Source organism: Malaclemys terrapin, chromosome 3 (assembly GCF_027887155.1).
Source record: "Malaclemys terrapin pileata isolate rMalTer1 chromosome 3, rMalTer1.hap1, whole genome shotgun sequence".
NCBI classification, from domain to species: Eukaryota; Metazoa; Chordata; order Testudines; family Emydidae; genus Malaclemys; species Malaclemys terrapin.
The window spans coordinates 92,114,855-92,131,297 of record NC_071507.1 but is presented as its reverse complement, the minus strand read 5'-3'; the positions used below and the strand labels follow the sequence as shown (position 1 = coordinate 92,131,297).

The window sequence follows — 16,443 nt, the reverse complement described above, 5'->3', positions numbered from 1 at the left end:
TGGGTTTTTTTGCATCTAATTTTTCTAGTTTCTTCCTTTTTCAAAGAGGAAAATTGTCTGTACTAAGAATGAGTTAGTTCAGGATGTTTTGATTTAGACAAGAGTAGGGGGCATTATATTATTCCAGGGAGGGAGTACTTTATGACATGTATATGTCTGGTGCAGCATACCTTTCTTTCTCTGACACTCCTTTTTTGGAGGCGTGATGAACATCCGTACTGTCAAGGCTCCATCCTTTCTCATCCACCTGTGTAAGTGGCTCTGCAGAGCCTACTGCCCTTCATACAATGGCACACCAGTAAACATTATGGCACACCAGTATAAGGGACTGTCTTACACATCCTTATTCCCTTGTGCTAGCCCACAGGATGGGCCATAATCTAGCCCAGTGTTAAAATTTAAATGGTCCTAATAAGACTTTGAAGTTCAGACCACAGTGAGGTAAAGGAGTGTTAAATTCCCACATTTGGTGCTACTGTTTATCTGGAGACAATATCATATTTGGCCAGGCTAGAAATACAGGAGCACATAGATTAATCTTATGACTAATGTATCTTTATAATGACAAAGGTAAAATTTGAAATGAAAGATTAGAACTTGCAGAATATTGCAGTATACATTAAAAAATTGAAAGACCCCTTATAATCATGGGGTCTGGGATTTGTTTCATATGCCATTGATGTCAAGACAGAATTTTTATTTAGAATTATTTTTAGGATTTTAGTATGTGCTCTTCAGTGAGAAGTATTTGCAGCCTTTATGAAGCCAGTACCTGTACCAGCAGGCCTGGGTTGGATGCAGTGATGTCACAAAAGAGGCTGAACTTCACTAAGCTGTGTTAGAATCTTAGTAGGTTCCCACTGAGCATGTTCCTAAAAGTTTTTGTCTCCCAGTTGCTAATGATCTTTTAAAATTTTTTATATATTTGTAAACCAAGTGAAGGCACTAGTCCTTTCTGAAAAGACTGTGCCTATATTGAGTCTCAGTTTTCAAATATTATTTACTCATGCTGTAATTAGATAAAACCAACATGGTTAGAATTTTTTTTTAATTTACTTATTTTTGCAACGGGCAAAGTATATTTTTATGCATGCTCAGAAGTGGTAAGAGGGCTGTTGCTCAAACTTTTAGGGCACCAAACTCCATAGGGCACCAAAATTTTCCTATTGGCAGACGACATTGGAAATTTCTGTGTAAAAGAATTAATGTTTCAGAAAGCTACCAGCATATGAATCAGAGGTTTATAATGGAAACTATTTGATAATCTTAATTATAATTGTCACTATTAGTGATCACTGTAAAATAAAAAGAATGAAAATTTGCTATACCATTTTATTAACTGAGGAAATTTTCTTTCTTTGCTTGCAGTGTGAAATACAATTGCACGTAAACACAATTTTTCTGGGAATCCCCTTCAGTGTATTATGCAAAATGACATAAATGTATAATTCTGGTACCCTAGCACTTAGGAAAATAGAATATTTTTGGTGGGTTGCTTTCACTGTTCCTCAGTCAGCCGCTCAGTCAGTCAGTAGCACCCCTTTCTTGCTGACCACAGCCCCTGCCTTTGGCATTCAGATTTTCTGTTACTTCAGAGATATCTGATAGCAGCCAATACATTTACTAACCAAAAAGTCTTACCAGACAAGGCAGAAAATGCCCGAGTTGGGGAGTACCAAACCGTCCCACCATTTTGAAACCAATCTGTAAAGATCTGGACTCTTCTGGAGATAAGACTACCAATCAGTGGGATTCTCCTAGGCCTTCCTCTCCATAGGGCACCAAAATAGGGCCTCTGTGTAAGATCCAAGAGAAGAACAATGCCCAGTCTTACTAGGAAACTTCCCACACCCTCCGCATGGACACAGGTGTCTAGGCAGGATGAGATGTTCAGGTAGAACCCACAGTCTCTGTGCACAGGTCTTTCTGACGGGGCACTGACAAGACCCTTCAACCATAGAGAGTGGTGGCTTGAGAAATCCAATAACAGCTCTTGGCCAATATAATTGGAATAGAAATGCTAATATGCTAATTCTGTTACATTTTATTTTATAAATAATGGCCATACAGCTGTCTAATGGCCCTTTACCTAATCCTTTGATTTCAGCTATGGATTATGCATGCAAAAAATCACTTGAAACTTCCATTACTATCAAGGTATTGCCTGGACAAAGAATGTCTGTCACAAGACCCCTTGTTCAAGCAAGGATGAAAGATTATGGGCTGAGTTATTGGTTAAATTGGATTTTTCCCACCCCTTCATTCTAGCTGTCAATTTGGTTTCTCTTTTATTCTCATCCTTTCATTTTTAGCAGCCAAAGCAGTTTAATCACTGATGGTCAATTACACTCCTCCAAAAAATAATGCTATTTGCACTGTGCAAGTCAGATAAAAGGGGTCATAGTATAATTATTACAGTGTCTGTGCTCCCCTAGAAACAGATTAAAGCGCTGATCTGTTCTCCCTGTACCTTCCCAAGAATTCATGTGCTAACGTAGGAGCAGAAAAGCGTTCTGAATTTTGATCTCCTGAGTTGTGAAGGCTACAAAGAATGTGGGTCTAAGAGTGAAAGGTGGGGGCTTCACTAGAAAGAAAGCTGATGCTCAGGTCATTCACTGAAAGCAAAGTAAGTAATTGGCTTCAGCTTTGTTTTGTTCTGGGGAGATTTTAATTACGTTTTTTTTTATATGCTGTTTAATAAGCATTTGTCCACGAGCAGTACCTTGTGATCCTGGTCTGTTAGACAGGGGGATTAATTTCCATGTTGTTGTTGTCATTTATTATTGGTTTAAATAGTAACACGAAATTGTGGTAGGTGTTTTATAGAACAGAACTGATGGTGGTCTCTGATCCAAAGGTTGCGCAGTCTAAATGTGGACATAACATAATGTGCGAGAAGAGTGAGAAGTGAAGGACGAGTATGACATAAATAAGATCCTGGGGTTGCTTAGGTTTGTTGTGTGTGCATCTTGGGTATGTCTACACTGCAATTAAAAACCCGTAGCTGGACTGTGCCAGCTGACTCAGGCTCAGGCTAAGGGATGTTTAATTGTGGAGTAGAGGTTCGGTGTCAGGCTAGAGCCCGGGCTCTGGGACCCTGTGAGGTGGTTAGGATCCTACAGCTGGAGCCTGAATGTCTACACTGCAGTTAACCAGCCCCTTAGACTGAGCGCCGGAAGCCCGAGTCAGCTGGGACAGGCCAGCTGCTGGTGTTTAATTGCAGCGTAGACCTATCACTTGATGGTTGTATTCTTGTTTTAATTGAGGTGATAAGTGTACATTCTGAGAAGGTGGGAAGGTATGTGAGAGTGTTGGTGGATAAAAAAGGGGGCGATTATGGAGAGATGGTGAAGCAGAGTGGAGTGCAAACTACTGGAAGAGGCAAGGAACAGGAGCACAAACACAAAAGGAATGGTTCCACGGATACAGTGCTGTGGGGTTAGCAAAATGTAATTGTGTGGCAGTACGGACAGAGCAACTTCTGGCAAAAGTTCGTAGTTGTTTTCATTGCCTATCTAATATTGCTGCATGTATGTAACAACTACCAATCCCGATGCAGAACAGCTATGTACTTATATGCTAAGTAAGCAGATTCACCTGTGCACCAGAGAAACAATGTATGGACAGTAGTGGGAGCTTGTTAAAACTCTACTTGTTCACTGCAAGTGTTACAGCCTCAATGCTTGCAAGAATACTTACACTTCAGAGCCTCCCGCCACAGGCCATAGTGGTGGTAGCACTAAGATGATACCTCAAGCACCAATACTTTGGGGAAGGTTAAGTGACTTGATTGACTTTATAACATAAAGTCTGCATAGGTGTGATCTGCTATGTGCACTATTTTGTTTATTCTAGCACCTTTGACAAGTTGCTGGTGTATATTTATGTATTATATTGTTGCTTGAATCTTTGTCAAAAGATCTATCTTGGGAAGACGAGGGAGAGACTCGGAAAGAAAAAAACTGAGAGCATTTAAGCATGTACTTTTAGAGAAGAAGCAAGCAATTTAAAAAAAGGGGGCTGAATGTACCTATTAAACACTGAAAGTGTTTGCAACTGCATCACAAACATTAGAACTTGTTACTTAATTTCATTGTACAAAATGGCATTCCTCTTGGAAAGCACACCTTAGAATTGGGGTGGGTTTTTTTTTCATAATTCTACTTCTTGATCAGCTGATCAGAACAATTCCTGCAGTAGGTTAGCCTTGTGCCTACTCAGAATAAATGTCTTCTGTTAAAACTTTTGCTGTTTTTATTTATTTATTTTGAGACTAGACATTACGGAATTGTGACCGTCACTAGGATATACATTCATAAATTGCGGTATCTGATTTCCTTGGACATTCTTTTTGAGAATAAAGTATCTTGGGTACTAAAAGTGGTACTTTGCAAATAGATCTGAGCACTTCTATTAACTGCGTGGTAAAAAGATTGGTAATATTGAGCCAGGTTTGTGGGTGAGGACTCCACTTCTATTGAGGTTAGTGCGCGACTGTAACCTTGCTTGGTTTCATATGATTCCACCTCCTGACTCATATATCTGCTTTGCTTGGCTCTTCTAACAGATGCCGCCTCAGTATGGTCAGCAAGGTGTAAGTGGCTACTGCCAACAGGGCCAACAGCCATATTACAACCAGCAACCGCAACCTCAGCATCTGCCGCCCCAGGCACAGTATCTGTCGCAGGCTCAGCAGAGGTACCAGACACAGCAGGTAAGCATAGTCACCCGCTGCTCACAGCTACAACATTGCGCTAATTAAAAAAAATGCAACATGTAGAAGATGGAAGATTTTCCAAATGGGTACTATTCCAAAAGCAAAAAAACCAACAACACTCCAAACTCCACCCTCCTATTAACTGTAAGCTTAAAACAAGGCCGCAGTGCTCTTGGAAAGTGTTGGTATATACAGATATATCTATTTCAAGCTTTGCTTGCTATATGTGTGTATTTAGAATAAAGCTAGACCTACATTCCTCTTCAACTATCCCCCCTTTTTAAAAAGAGGTAACATACTTCATTGATTTTATGTAATTGTGGGTCATAGACTTCCACATGTCTTGTTTTAAAATTCTTTGCAAGGCATTCTGGTGGTGCCTCCCAGCTGATGTGATCACTGTTGGTTTTAAAAAAAGAATAGGTGGAGCTGCTTCTTCAGGGAAGCTGGTGGAGAAGAAAATACATTTAAAACAGCACTTCACATTCCTCATTCCGCACATCCATTTAACTGTGTTAAATAACCCGATTTCCATGCCAGTTACTGTTTTGTGTTTATACCCAGCCATGGCACCCGTATGAAACATTTATTTTCATTGAAGCTGCTACAAATACGGCAGCATTTATTGGCTCGATTTTTTTAAAGACAGTCTTGTTTTAAAATATGATCGTAAGCAATAATGGCTGGCTTAATATGCTAGAACTTGAGGCATACCTGTGTGAGGCATCCTGGCCTGAAGAGACCTTGGGTGCCTTTAGTGCCTGTAGCTGTACTTGTAGACTTAAGTTCCAAATATAGTCCCAGCAATGTTAACCGCAGAGGGACTGCCTGCCTAGGAGAGGAAGGAAGACAAGAGGAAAATGAAACCAAAATATATCCAGTATCCTCAGGGATCTAACTAAATTGGGCTGCTAAAGACTAGGTGCCTCTGGAAGAACTGTGCAGTATCATCACTCTCAGCAGTTCACTGGTGGACGATCCCTCAGGCACAGTCACTTAGCATACCAGGATAATACTGGGGCGGGGGAGAATACTTGCTTGTGATAAAAATACACTGTGAAACAAACTAACAAAAGAAGCCATATGTAGCTCGAGTGCTGTTGTCCTCCATACTCCGATTATAAAGTAAGGCTAAAATATTTTTACTGCTTTATTAAAATTAGATAAACCGATTATTAAAACAAATTTCATTGGAAATAAAATTCATTTTAATTAAAACACTGCATCATTTATGAAATACAATTCTTAGGCATACCAGCCGTGCAGTTGAAAGCAGCCCCACCCCTCCATCATTTCGGTGACTTTAAACACGTAACTGTGATTTCAAATATGAAATTGTAGTTCTGTCTTTAAATTTAATTTTCCTCTTTTTCTCCATTTTCATGGACGTTAAATAAATGATTTCTCAACCTCTGATGGGAAATTTTGATTCTGTTTATGTAAAAACTTTGGCTAAATCAGTTAGCAGGCAGAGACATAGTAACACAGTACATGGTGATCTGTGGTTTGATATTAATAAGAACACTGCCAATAAGGGCCCACAGCTCTGCATGTCCACATATCTCCAATCAGCCGCCTGACAAACTGAATCAGTTTGTGGCTGCCAGGACGCCTGATCATATGTTGAATTGTTGTCACTTGAGCATGTAACTTGAACATTTTAATCTGTTTAAAAATCATGTACTTGTTGAACATTACACAATGTGTATGTATCTAATAACAAGTAATCTGGTATCCCGATGGTGCATGGCCAATTGATGATCCCTGCCACTCTGCCCAGTGCAGTGAAATTTTGTGCAGTTGTTTTTGTATACCTCAAAAAAGTAAGGAGATTACACAGAAGAAGGTTGGGGGAAGATGGTGAGTGGAGAGAGAGAAAAGGCACCCAAACTGGGATTGTGCCTCTGGCTGAATATTTGGCCACTATGGGGATTCAAACTCCTGTGTAACTCAGCTGCTTGGGACGAGTTCTTCCAATGGGGTTTCTGTGTATCATACTTAAGTGTGTCATGTTTCCATGTGGTGTCTACTCCACACAGAGGTTAAGAACATATGACGTGAACCACCTAAGGGAGTGATGCCTCGGGGGAGGGATAGCTCAGTGGTTTGAGCATTGGCCTGTTAAACCCAGGATTGTGAGTTCAATCCTTGAGGGGGCCACTTGGGGATCTGGGGCAAAATCAGTACTTGGTCCTGCTAGTGAAGGCAGGGGGCTGGACTTGATGACCTTTCAAGGTCCCTTTCAGTTCTAGGAGATGGGATATCTCTATTAACTACTTCACTTTAGATAAAGTGATTGAGGCCTGTGATTTTGGTACTGAAGTTCGAGGGTTCTGTCTCCACTGAAGACCTCTGGTGGGGTTATTACAGAGTGGTGGATAACCAGGGCCGGTGCAAGGATATTTTGTGCCCTAGGCGAAATTTCCACCTTGCGGCCCCGCCCCCCCGCACATTGGTTCATTGAGGGGCAAATCCCAACGAGCCATAATAGACCCCAGGGGCCAGCCGTGCCCAGGGGCTGCTCCCTGGCCCCTGAACTCCCCTGGAGGGTGCACAGCCCCCCACGAGCCCTCCCCACCCCAGCGGTCCCCGCCCCGAGTCCACTCAGTGGGTTTGCCGGGCTTGGACCACTGCAGTAGTTCGGCAGGGAGGAGCTGCTTCTGGAGGCACCAGAGAGCCAGAGCATTGGCTTGCGGTGGCGGCGAGCCCCAGCCATGGAGGGGCCGGCACGGCGCAGGGGGCAACAGCCCTGCAAAAGGGGTGGCGCGGCTAGCGGGGAGCAGCTGCACTCCCCGCACCTCCTGCTTAGGCTGCGGCTCGGCGTTAGGGTGATCAGATCAGCAGTATAAAATACCGGGACGGGGTGGAGCAAAAAAAAAAAAAGAAAGGGAATTTAAAAGGGGCCCTGGCCCCGCGCACTGCCCTCCCCGTGGAGCCTCCTGCCCCGCCACGGGCATATGCGGCGTGCAGTGGGTCCGGGCAGGGGCAGCGGGCAGGAGCTGGGTGGGCGGCAAGGGCCGATCCCCGCTGCTCCCAGGGAGCCCCGCGCCTCTCCCTCCCGCTCGTGGCTGCGGCTCCTTCCCGGCGGGACGTGCCTCCCGCCGCCCCGGCCATATGCTGAGCGCGTCCCCTGCGCCTACTCTCCCTCCCGCCGGGAAGGAGCAGCTGGACGCACGCTGCATGTGCCCGTGGCAGGCCGGGGGGCGCGTCCTGCCGGGAAGGAGCCGCAGCTGCAAGCGGGAGGGAGAGGCGCGGGGCTCCCCAGCAGCAGCAGGGATTCGGCCCACCCCCCTGCGCCGCCCACCCGGCCCCTGCCCGCTCTGTGCTGCCCCTGCCCGGACCCACCGCGCTGCCCCGCGGGCTGCAGGGCTGGAGCAGCCTCCAGGCTGAGCTCCCGGCCCCGGGTGCAGCGGCCTGGGCAGGAGCCCTCTGGCACGGCAGGGGGCTCACAGCTGAGCCCCCCCGTCTCCCTCCCTTGCCAGCTCCCCTTTGCCCGCCTGCCCAGTGCCCGGGTGCCGGAGCTGACTCACCAGCTCCAGGATCCAGGCACCACCGCCACCGCCACCCCCTCCTTCCAGGCTTGCCTCGCCATGCTGCAAGCATGGGAGGGAGGAGGAATGCTGTGTGGCTGGGGCCAGGGCGGGGATTTGGGGAGGGAGCCAATGTGGGAAGGAGGGGGCGGATCCGGGGCGGGGGGGTGGGGCACGAGCGCCAGAGCGGAGGGCAAAATTTCTTTTTTGTCCAGTGTCCCGACCCAACATTGGTTGGGACACGAGACAAAGAAGCAAATATCGGGACAGTCCCGATAAAATCGGGACGTCTGGTCACCCTACCCGGCGTGCCCCCCTCTCCCCCGCCCCGGGGCCGGCTCCTACAGGCTGCAGCGGATGCAGGCTCCCCATGCGTCCCTCTGCTGCCCCCTCGCTATGCTCGGGCTCTGAGGCTCCCGGGCATGTGAGCCACCGCCGGGGCGCAGGGCCCTGAGCCTGCTCCAGGAGGGTCAGCAGCGGCTCACACGCCCGGGAGCTGCAGAACTCGAGCGTGGTGAGGGGTAAGCTGGGGGGTGCGCCTGCCCGGGCTGCAACCCACCTGGCGTCTCCCCGGGGGCTCCTGCAGTGGATGCATGCAGGCGGCAGCCCCGTACGGCTCCCGGCTCCCCCCTGCCACGCTCGGGCTCTGCGGCTCCCGGGAGTGTGAGCCGCCACTGCCGCTGCCCCTCCCAGAGTAGGTTCAGGGCCCTGCGCCCCGGTAGCTCACATGCCTCGAAGCCGCAGAGCCCGAGCACAGTGAGGAGGGAGACGGGGGGCACACGGAGGCCGCCGACCACATGCAACTGCTGCAGCCTGCAGGAGCCCCCGGGAGGGGCGCGCCGGGCTGCAGCCTGGGCAGGAGGAGCGGGGGCATGGCTGCTCCCTGCCAGCGATGCCACCGCCTTTGCAGGGCTGCTGCCCCCCTGTACCGCGCCAGCTCTTCCATGGCTGGGGCTCGCCACCCCCGTAAGCCAACGCTCTGGCTCTCCGGTGCCTCTGGAAGGCGGCTCCTCCCTGCCGAGCCAGGGCACCGCTTTTTTAGGGTTACCATATTTCAACAATCAAAAAAGAGGATGCGGGGGAGAGCCCCACCCACATCCAATCCCCGTCCCCTCAGAATACCCAACCCTCCCCCCCCCGTTCCTTGTCCCTTGGCTGCCCCCTCCTGGGACCCCTGCCCCTACCTGCCCCCCAGGACCCCACCCCCTACCTAAGCCTCCCTGCTCCTTGTCCCCTGACTGCCCCCTCCTGAGGCCTCCCCACCCTATCTGCCCCCCTAGTACCCTACCCCCTACCTGTCCCCTGGTTGCCCCAACCCTTATCCACACCCCCGCCCCCAGACAGACCCCTGGGACTCCCATGCCCCATCCAACCACTCCCCACCCCCTGAGAGACTCTCCCAGAACTGCCGACCCATCCAACCCTCCCCCCGCTCCCTGACAGTCCCCTCGGACTCCCCTTACCCCCATGCTGCTCCAGCCACTGGCTCCATGTGGAGCCAAAATAAGTAGGCTGTGGAGCCCACAGCCCCTCCCCCGCAGCGTGCTGAGGCAAGGGGAGGCGGGGAGCAGGGGAGGGACTCTGCCTGCTGGAGGCCAATGGGAGCGGCTAAATCAGGCCCAGGCGCCCAATCAGCCGCGCTGCACTCTGTGTGAGGGGAAGGGAGGGGAGGGAGGAAAAATCTTGGACGTCCCCAACCACTGGGCGCCCTAAGCGACCGCCTAGTTCGCCTAGTGGGTGCACCGGCCCTGTGGGTAACATTACATACGAAGATACTAGCAAAAACTTGGAAGATGTAGTTTAACTTTTCCTGATGAAACAGTTCAGTAACTCCTAATTCTTTTGAAAGTATGATTTTTTTAAAAAAATGTATTTCTTCTTTTAGTGCTGGGCCCTACATGTATTCTACATGTGGGTATGCATGTGTACCATGCGCCTGAGATCAGAGAGTTCTAGCAAGTAGTGTCTTTTGGTCTGCACCTGCATGGTTGCTCTCCTCCTGCTCCAAACTGCCAGTATAAGAGGCAGTGCAGACCGATGCCTCTTAAGTTTCTTCTTACCACCTCATCGCCTGAGTTAGACTCCACTATGTCTGAAGCTACATCCATCTTTATTCTACAAAACCTATTGTAAACATATATTGTAAATAGTTTCTTTTAGTATTCTTTGTAGTGTTAGGGTTAGTGTTTTAGTCTAGTTACTGTAGTTTGGTTCTCTCCACCTTGGGGAGTTTTTTCCCTTCAGACAAAGACTATGCCTACAGTTCCAGCATTTAAGAACTGCATCTCCTGCCCCCTGGTCCCTGCTCCTTCTTTGTGAGTGATGACTACCAACATTGCCTTTACTGCTTTGGAGAGGCTCACATCTCCGCTAAGTGCAGCATTTGTCGTGCCTTGCCTCTCTGAACATGTAAGGGATGAGAGCTGTCACTAAAGAAGCATCTCATAGAGAAGGCCATGAGATCTCAGTCAGTCCTGAGCCAGGGAGACCCCCCCCCCGTACAATGGCCTGAGTCCATGGGCAGTGTCCCTCCAAGCATGAGCTCCGGATCTGAGGCCAGAGATGCTAAGCCCAAAGAATTGTTACCAAGGACTTCTTATGAGAGTAAAGGACACTCTCAGAAACACAAGGATAAATCTGCTCCTAAATGAAAAGATTCTTCCCTGATTTCATCCAAGTTGAGTGAGTCCTCATCACTGGTCCTGAGGCTTTAGGTCCGTTCAAACCTGCTGGATGTGAGAATATGGCATGAAGGAGTAAGGACCCATCAGTACTGACTTTGTTTCAACATAGGGGGACTGGACTAGATGACCTCACGAGGTCCCTTCCCGTCCTATGATTCCATAAGCTGAAGGATAGCCTCCCACCACCACAATCCAAGAGTGCCAAGCTAGACTATGTTCTGGCACTGGCCTGCTCCCATAAGGAACCAGCGTCCACCATAACTAGGGATGTGCCAGATCTGGTGGTCCTGACCATTGGAACATGCTGCACTCCGGGATACCCCAAAACCTACACCTCCCCAGAGGATATCTTTACCCTACCTTATTTGCAATTTCCTCCTTTTTGTCTACAACCCTAATCAGAGACATTTGAGGAAGAAACCACCTTGAGGAGACCAGATTACTCCCCTATTCCTCCCAGCTGGAGCATTCATCCACCATTACCAATGGCTTTGCTGGTTGAACTGGAACCCCCCTTCTTGTCTGCCATGTCGGAGGTTCCAGATGGAACATCACCTTCAGATAGAGAGGCTAGCCTGGACAGAGGCTCCTGAAGGTCTGGGATCAGTCTTCTTCTCAGATGTGACTATCCAGGGTAATGATTGTACCCAATGCCATGGGGTCCCCCTCTAATGATTGACCCTTCATACTGGTATTGTTGGGATTCATGGATCCCAGGATCCATGTGCATGAATCCCACCTACCCTTGCCTAACTCCCTCTGTTGAACTATAAGGGCGAAGAAATTGAGCTGGATGCACCAGGACAGACAGTTGCAACAGATGTATCCTCCTCCTCGCCAGATGAGACAGTTGCCCCTATCTTTGCCATCCTTGCCTGATGACTACAGGCAATATCAAGAGCTCCTGCAGAGGGAGGCAACAGACCTCCAGATCCAACTCAAGGAGGTACAGGATATTCAGCATAGGCTTCTGGACATTCTCCAGCCTTCTGTTCCTAGCCAGCTGGCCCTTCCTGTGACAAGGCCATTATGGAACCAGCCAGGGAAGTTTGGCATAGTTTGCTGCATTCCCACCTCAAAAAAGGCTGACAGCCATTATCTTGTACCAGCCAGGGAGTAGAGTTCCTGTTTACACGTCCAGCACCCAACTTCTTGGTGATACAAGCAGCCACTGAGAGATAGAAGTTGCAGCATCCCAAGGCAATACCCACTGATAAGGGTGCTAAACACCTTGATCTCCTAGGGAGGAAAGTGTTTTCTTTCATCAGCCTTTAGTTTAGAATTACTAACTACCAGGCCCTGTTAGCAAAGTATGATTTCACCAACTACTCCAAATCCTTGTACTTTAAAGACAAGTTTTCTCAGAGGACACCAATTCCAAGCCCTCAGTGATCAGGCAGATTGGTAGCTAAAACATCTCTTCAGGCTGCAGTGGCTGTTGCTGACATTACTTCGGGAGGGATAGCTTCAGCAGTTGTCATGAGGCATGAGTCTTGGCTCTACTTCTTGTGGTTCCTCCGGGAGGTACAAAATACCATGGAGGATCTACCCTTTGATGAGGCTAACTTATTCAATGAAAAAAATTGAGGAGTCCCTTCACTCGCTCCAAGACTCCATAATAATTCTCCATACCCTTGGCGTTTATACCTTATCTGCAAAGAGGAAACACCATAAACAAGTGTACAGGCCAAAACCACTCCCATAACCATTCTATGAGCAGCGCCTTTACAAACTATCGTGCAAATGCCAAAGGGTACATAGACTCTGGTACACAGCTTCCTCCATATCTACTGCCACTGCTCAACCCCACCCATTATCTAGGGGGTTCTTTCATTGGGACATTTGAGAACCATGTTCTTCTGCTGATTCTATCCTTCCCTGCCCCCAAACTTTGGTGGCTGCCTTGCCCTCTTCATTCATAACTGGAGGGCAATAACAATGGACAGGTGGGTGCTAGAGATCATTCAGTCTGGTTACTTGATCAAGTTTGTATCACCTCTCCATCACAAACCTCCTACCTGGTGTGTTTTCAGGGACCACTGTCACAAGGAGGTCCCTCCATTAGGAGGTAGACTCTCTTCTTTAGCCCAGATCTATAGAGCATGTGCCACCTTAACATCAAGGGAAAGGATTCTAGTCACCATATTTTTTAGATCCCAGGAAAAGTGGAGGATGGAGACCAGTTCTCAGTCTACTCCAACAGAGAGTCTATTTTTGAAAATCAAAATTCTGCATGGTCTCATTGGCATCAATAATGCCGTCTCTGGAGGGGAGGGCTCCTGGTTTGAGGCTCTTGGCACAAAAAATGCTTACTTTCATGTGGATATTCACCCATCCCACAGAAGGTTCCTCAGATTCCTGGTAGGATAAGTACAATACCAGTTCAGAGTGCTTCTGTTCAGACTTGCTACAGCACCAGAGGTGTTCTCAGTGGTGGCAGCCCAGATGAGATGAAACAGCTACATCGTCTTTCCATATCTGGATAGCTGACTCCTGATGGGCAGATCCAGCAAAGAGGTTCAGTTGGCACTTCTGTTCCTACTCTGCCTGCTGTCTTCCTTGGGAAACTATGTCATCAAATAAAAGTCTACTTTGACTCCTACAAAGACCATAGACTTTATAGGAGCAATCCTAGACTCGATGGCAGGAGGGGCTTACCTCCCTATGGAAAGATTCCAAGCCACAAACAACTTGGTAAGACAAGTCATCCTTAGACCACAGTCAAGGTGTGTCTTTCCCTATGAGGCCATATGGTCTCATATACTTATGTAACACCATAGACAATCGCACCATACAGGGCATTTGGACCTCTAGAGGCCAGGATGTATATCAGCCTACTAGAACTGAGAGCAGTCTGTCTAACCTGCTATGCATTCCTTCCACTCATTTGGTCTGGCTGTACCCAGATAATGTCAGACAACATGATGACCATTTTCTACATAGATTCATAGATTTTAGGACTGGAAGGGACCTCGAGAGGTCATCGAGTCCAGTCCCCTGCCCGCATGGCAGGACCAAATACTGTCTAGACCATCCCTGATAGACATTTATCTAACCTAATCTTAAATATCTCCAGAGATGGAGATTCCACAACCTCCCTACGCAATTTATTCCAGTGTTTAACCACCATGACAGTTAGGAACTTTTTCCTAATGTCCAACCTAGACCTCCCTTGCTGCAGTTTAAGCCCATTGCTTCTTGTTCTATTCTTAGAGGCTAAGGTGAACAATTTTTTTTTTCCCTCCTCCTTATGACACCCTTTTAGATACCTGAAAACTGCTATCATGTCCCCTCTCAGTCTTCTCTTTTCCAAACTAAACAAACCCAATTCTTTCAGCCTTCCTTCATAAGTCATGTTCTCAAGACCTTTAATCATTCTTGTTGCTCTTCTCTGGACCCTCTCCAATTTCTCCACATCTTTCTTGAAATGTGGTGCCCAGAACTGGACACAATACTCCAGCTGAGGCCTAACCAGAGCAGAGTAGAGTGGAAGAATGACTTCTTGTGTCTTGCTCACAACATACCTGTTAATACATCCCAGAATCATGTTTGCTTTTTTTGCAACAGCATCACACTGTTGACTCATATTTAGCTTGTGGTCCACTATTACCCCTAGATCCCTTTTTGCCGTACTCCTTCCTAGATAGTCTCTTCCCATTCTGTATGTGTGAAACTGATTTTTTCTTCCCAAGTGGAGCACTTTGCATTTGTCTTTGTTAAACTTCATCCTGTTTAACTCAGACCATTTCTCCAATTTGTCCAGATCATTTTGAATTATGACCCTGTCCTCCAAAGCAATTGCAATCCTTCCCAGTTTGGTATCATCCGCAAACTTAATAAGCGTACTTTCTATGCCAATATCTAAGTCGTTAACAAAACAGACCCCTGCGGAACCCCACTTGTTATGCCTTTCCAGCAGGATTGGGAACCATTAATAACATCTCTCTGAGTAAGGTTATCCAGCCAGTTATGCACCCACCTTATAGTAGCCCCATCTAAATTGTATTTGCCTAGTTTATCGATAAGAATATCATGCGAGACTGTATCAAATGCCTTACTAAAGTCTAGGTATACCACATCCACAGCTTCTCCCTTATCCACAAGACTCGTTATCCTATCAAAGAAAGCTATCAGATTGGTTTGACACGATTTGTTCTTGACAAATCCATGCTGGCTATTCCCTATCACCTTACCACCTTCCAAGTGTTTGCAGATGATTTCTTTAATTACTTGCTCCAGTATCTTCCCTGGCACAGAAGTTAAACCAAATGGTCTGTAGTTTCCTGGGTTGTTTTTATTTCCCTTTTTATAGATGGGCACTATATTTGCCCTTTTCCAGTCTTCTGGAATCTCTCCCATCTCCCATGATTTTCCAAAGATAATAGCTAGAGGCTCAGATACCTCCTCTATTAGCTCCTTAAGTATTCTAGGATGCATTTCATCAGGCCCTGGTGACTTGCAGGCATCTAACTTTTCTAAGTGATTTTTAATTTGTTTTTTTTTTTATTTTATCTGCTAAACCTACCCCCTTCCCATTAGCACTCACTATGTTAGGCATTCCTTCAGACTTCTCGGTGAAGACCGAAACAAAGAAGTCATTAAGCATCTCTGCCATTTCCAAGTTTCCTGTTACTGTTTCTCCCTCTTCACTGAGCAGTGGGCCTACCCTGTCTTTGGTCTTCCTCTTGCTTCTAATGTATTGATAAAAAGTCTTCTTGTTTCCCTTTATTACTGTAGCTAGTGTACATGAACAGGGTGGAACAAAATTCTTTCCTTTTTGTGTAAAAGTGGTTCTCAGCAACTTATCTACTGAGTGTGCAGACTCTGTTGGACAATCTCAGCAGGCACTTCTGCACAGACCACAAATGGGAGATGCACAATTCGATCCTGAATGAGATCTTCACCCAGGGCAGAATTCTTTCCTGGGAACTGTTCACCACCCAGACAAACAAGATATTGTCGCTGTACTGCTCCTGTGCAGCTGTGGGTCAGCGATGTCCTTCTCCTATTTTGGACAGACCAAATCAGGCTTGCCTCTTCTTCCATCTCACTGATACTACAAGTTCTACGAAAGATTTGCTACAGCAAAGGTCAGGTCTTTATCATCATATCCAGCTGGCCTAGACAGTTTTGGTTTTCAGACCTTCTGCATCTGTCAACCCAGCTTCCCATCAGCCTCTGACCCTTTCCACCTCTATTCACTCAAGAGAATGGCAAGACCAGACGTCTCAACCCAGGCCCCCTTCATCTCGTGGCCTGGTATTTGGATGGGTGTCAGACCAAAACCATTCATGTTCAGAAGCTGTTCTGTCTCCATGAGAAAATGCAGGTCCACCTTGCAACAATCAGCACCTTCCATCCTCCAGTTGAAGACTATGCTGTTTTTACTTGTCCAGCAACAATCAGCTTCCTGAAGGGCTTCATCAGAACTTTCCCACTGGTGGCAAAACGAACACTGCAATGGGATCTTAATCTTGCTCTTTCAGTACTTACCAGACCTCCCTTTGAAACG

The 16,443-nt window shown here is 47.2% G+C and overlaps 1 protein-coding gene across 10 annotated transcripts in view; it reads left to right on the top strand.

Moving 5' to 3' along the window:
• The window catches only part of ARID1B (AT-rich interaction domain 1B), a 402,274-nt gene that overhangs the window by 81,079 nt on the left and 304,752 nt on the right, over positions 1 to 16,443 (top strand). For 9 of the 10 annotated variants that reach the window (XM_054022823.1, XM_054022822.1, XM_054022815.1 and 6 more), the window contains exon 3: positions 4,568 to 4,714. The exons of the other annotated variant lie outside the window; for it this stretch is intronic. In XM_054022823.1, the coding sequence (XP_053878798.1) occupies positions 4,568 to 4,714 (147 nt within the window). The remainder of the gene's footprint in view (positions 1 to 4,567; positions 4,715 to 16,443) is intronic. 10 annotated transcript variants of the gene reach the window in all.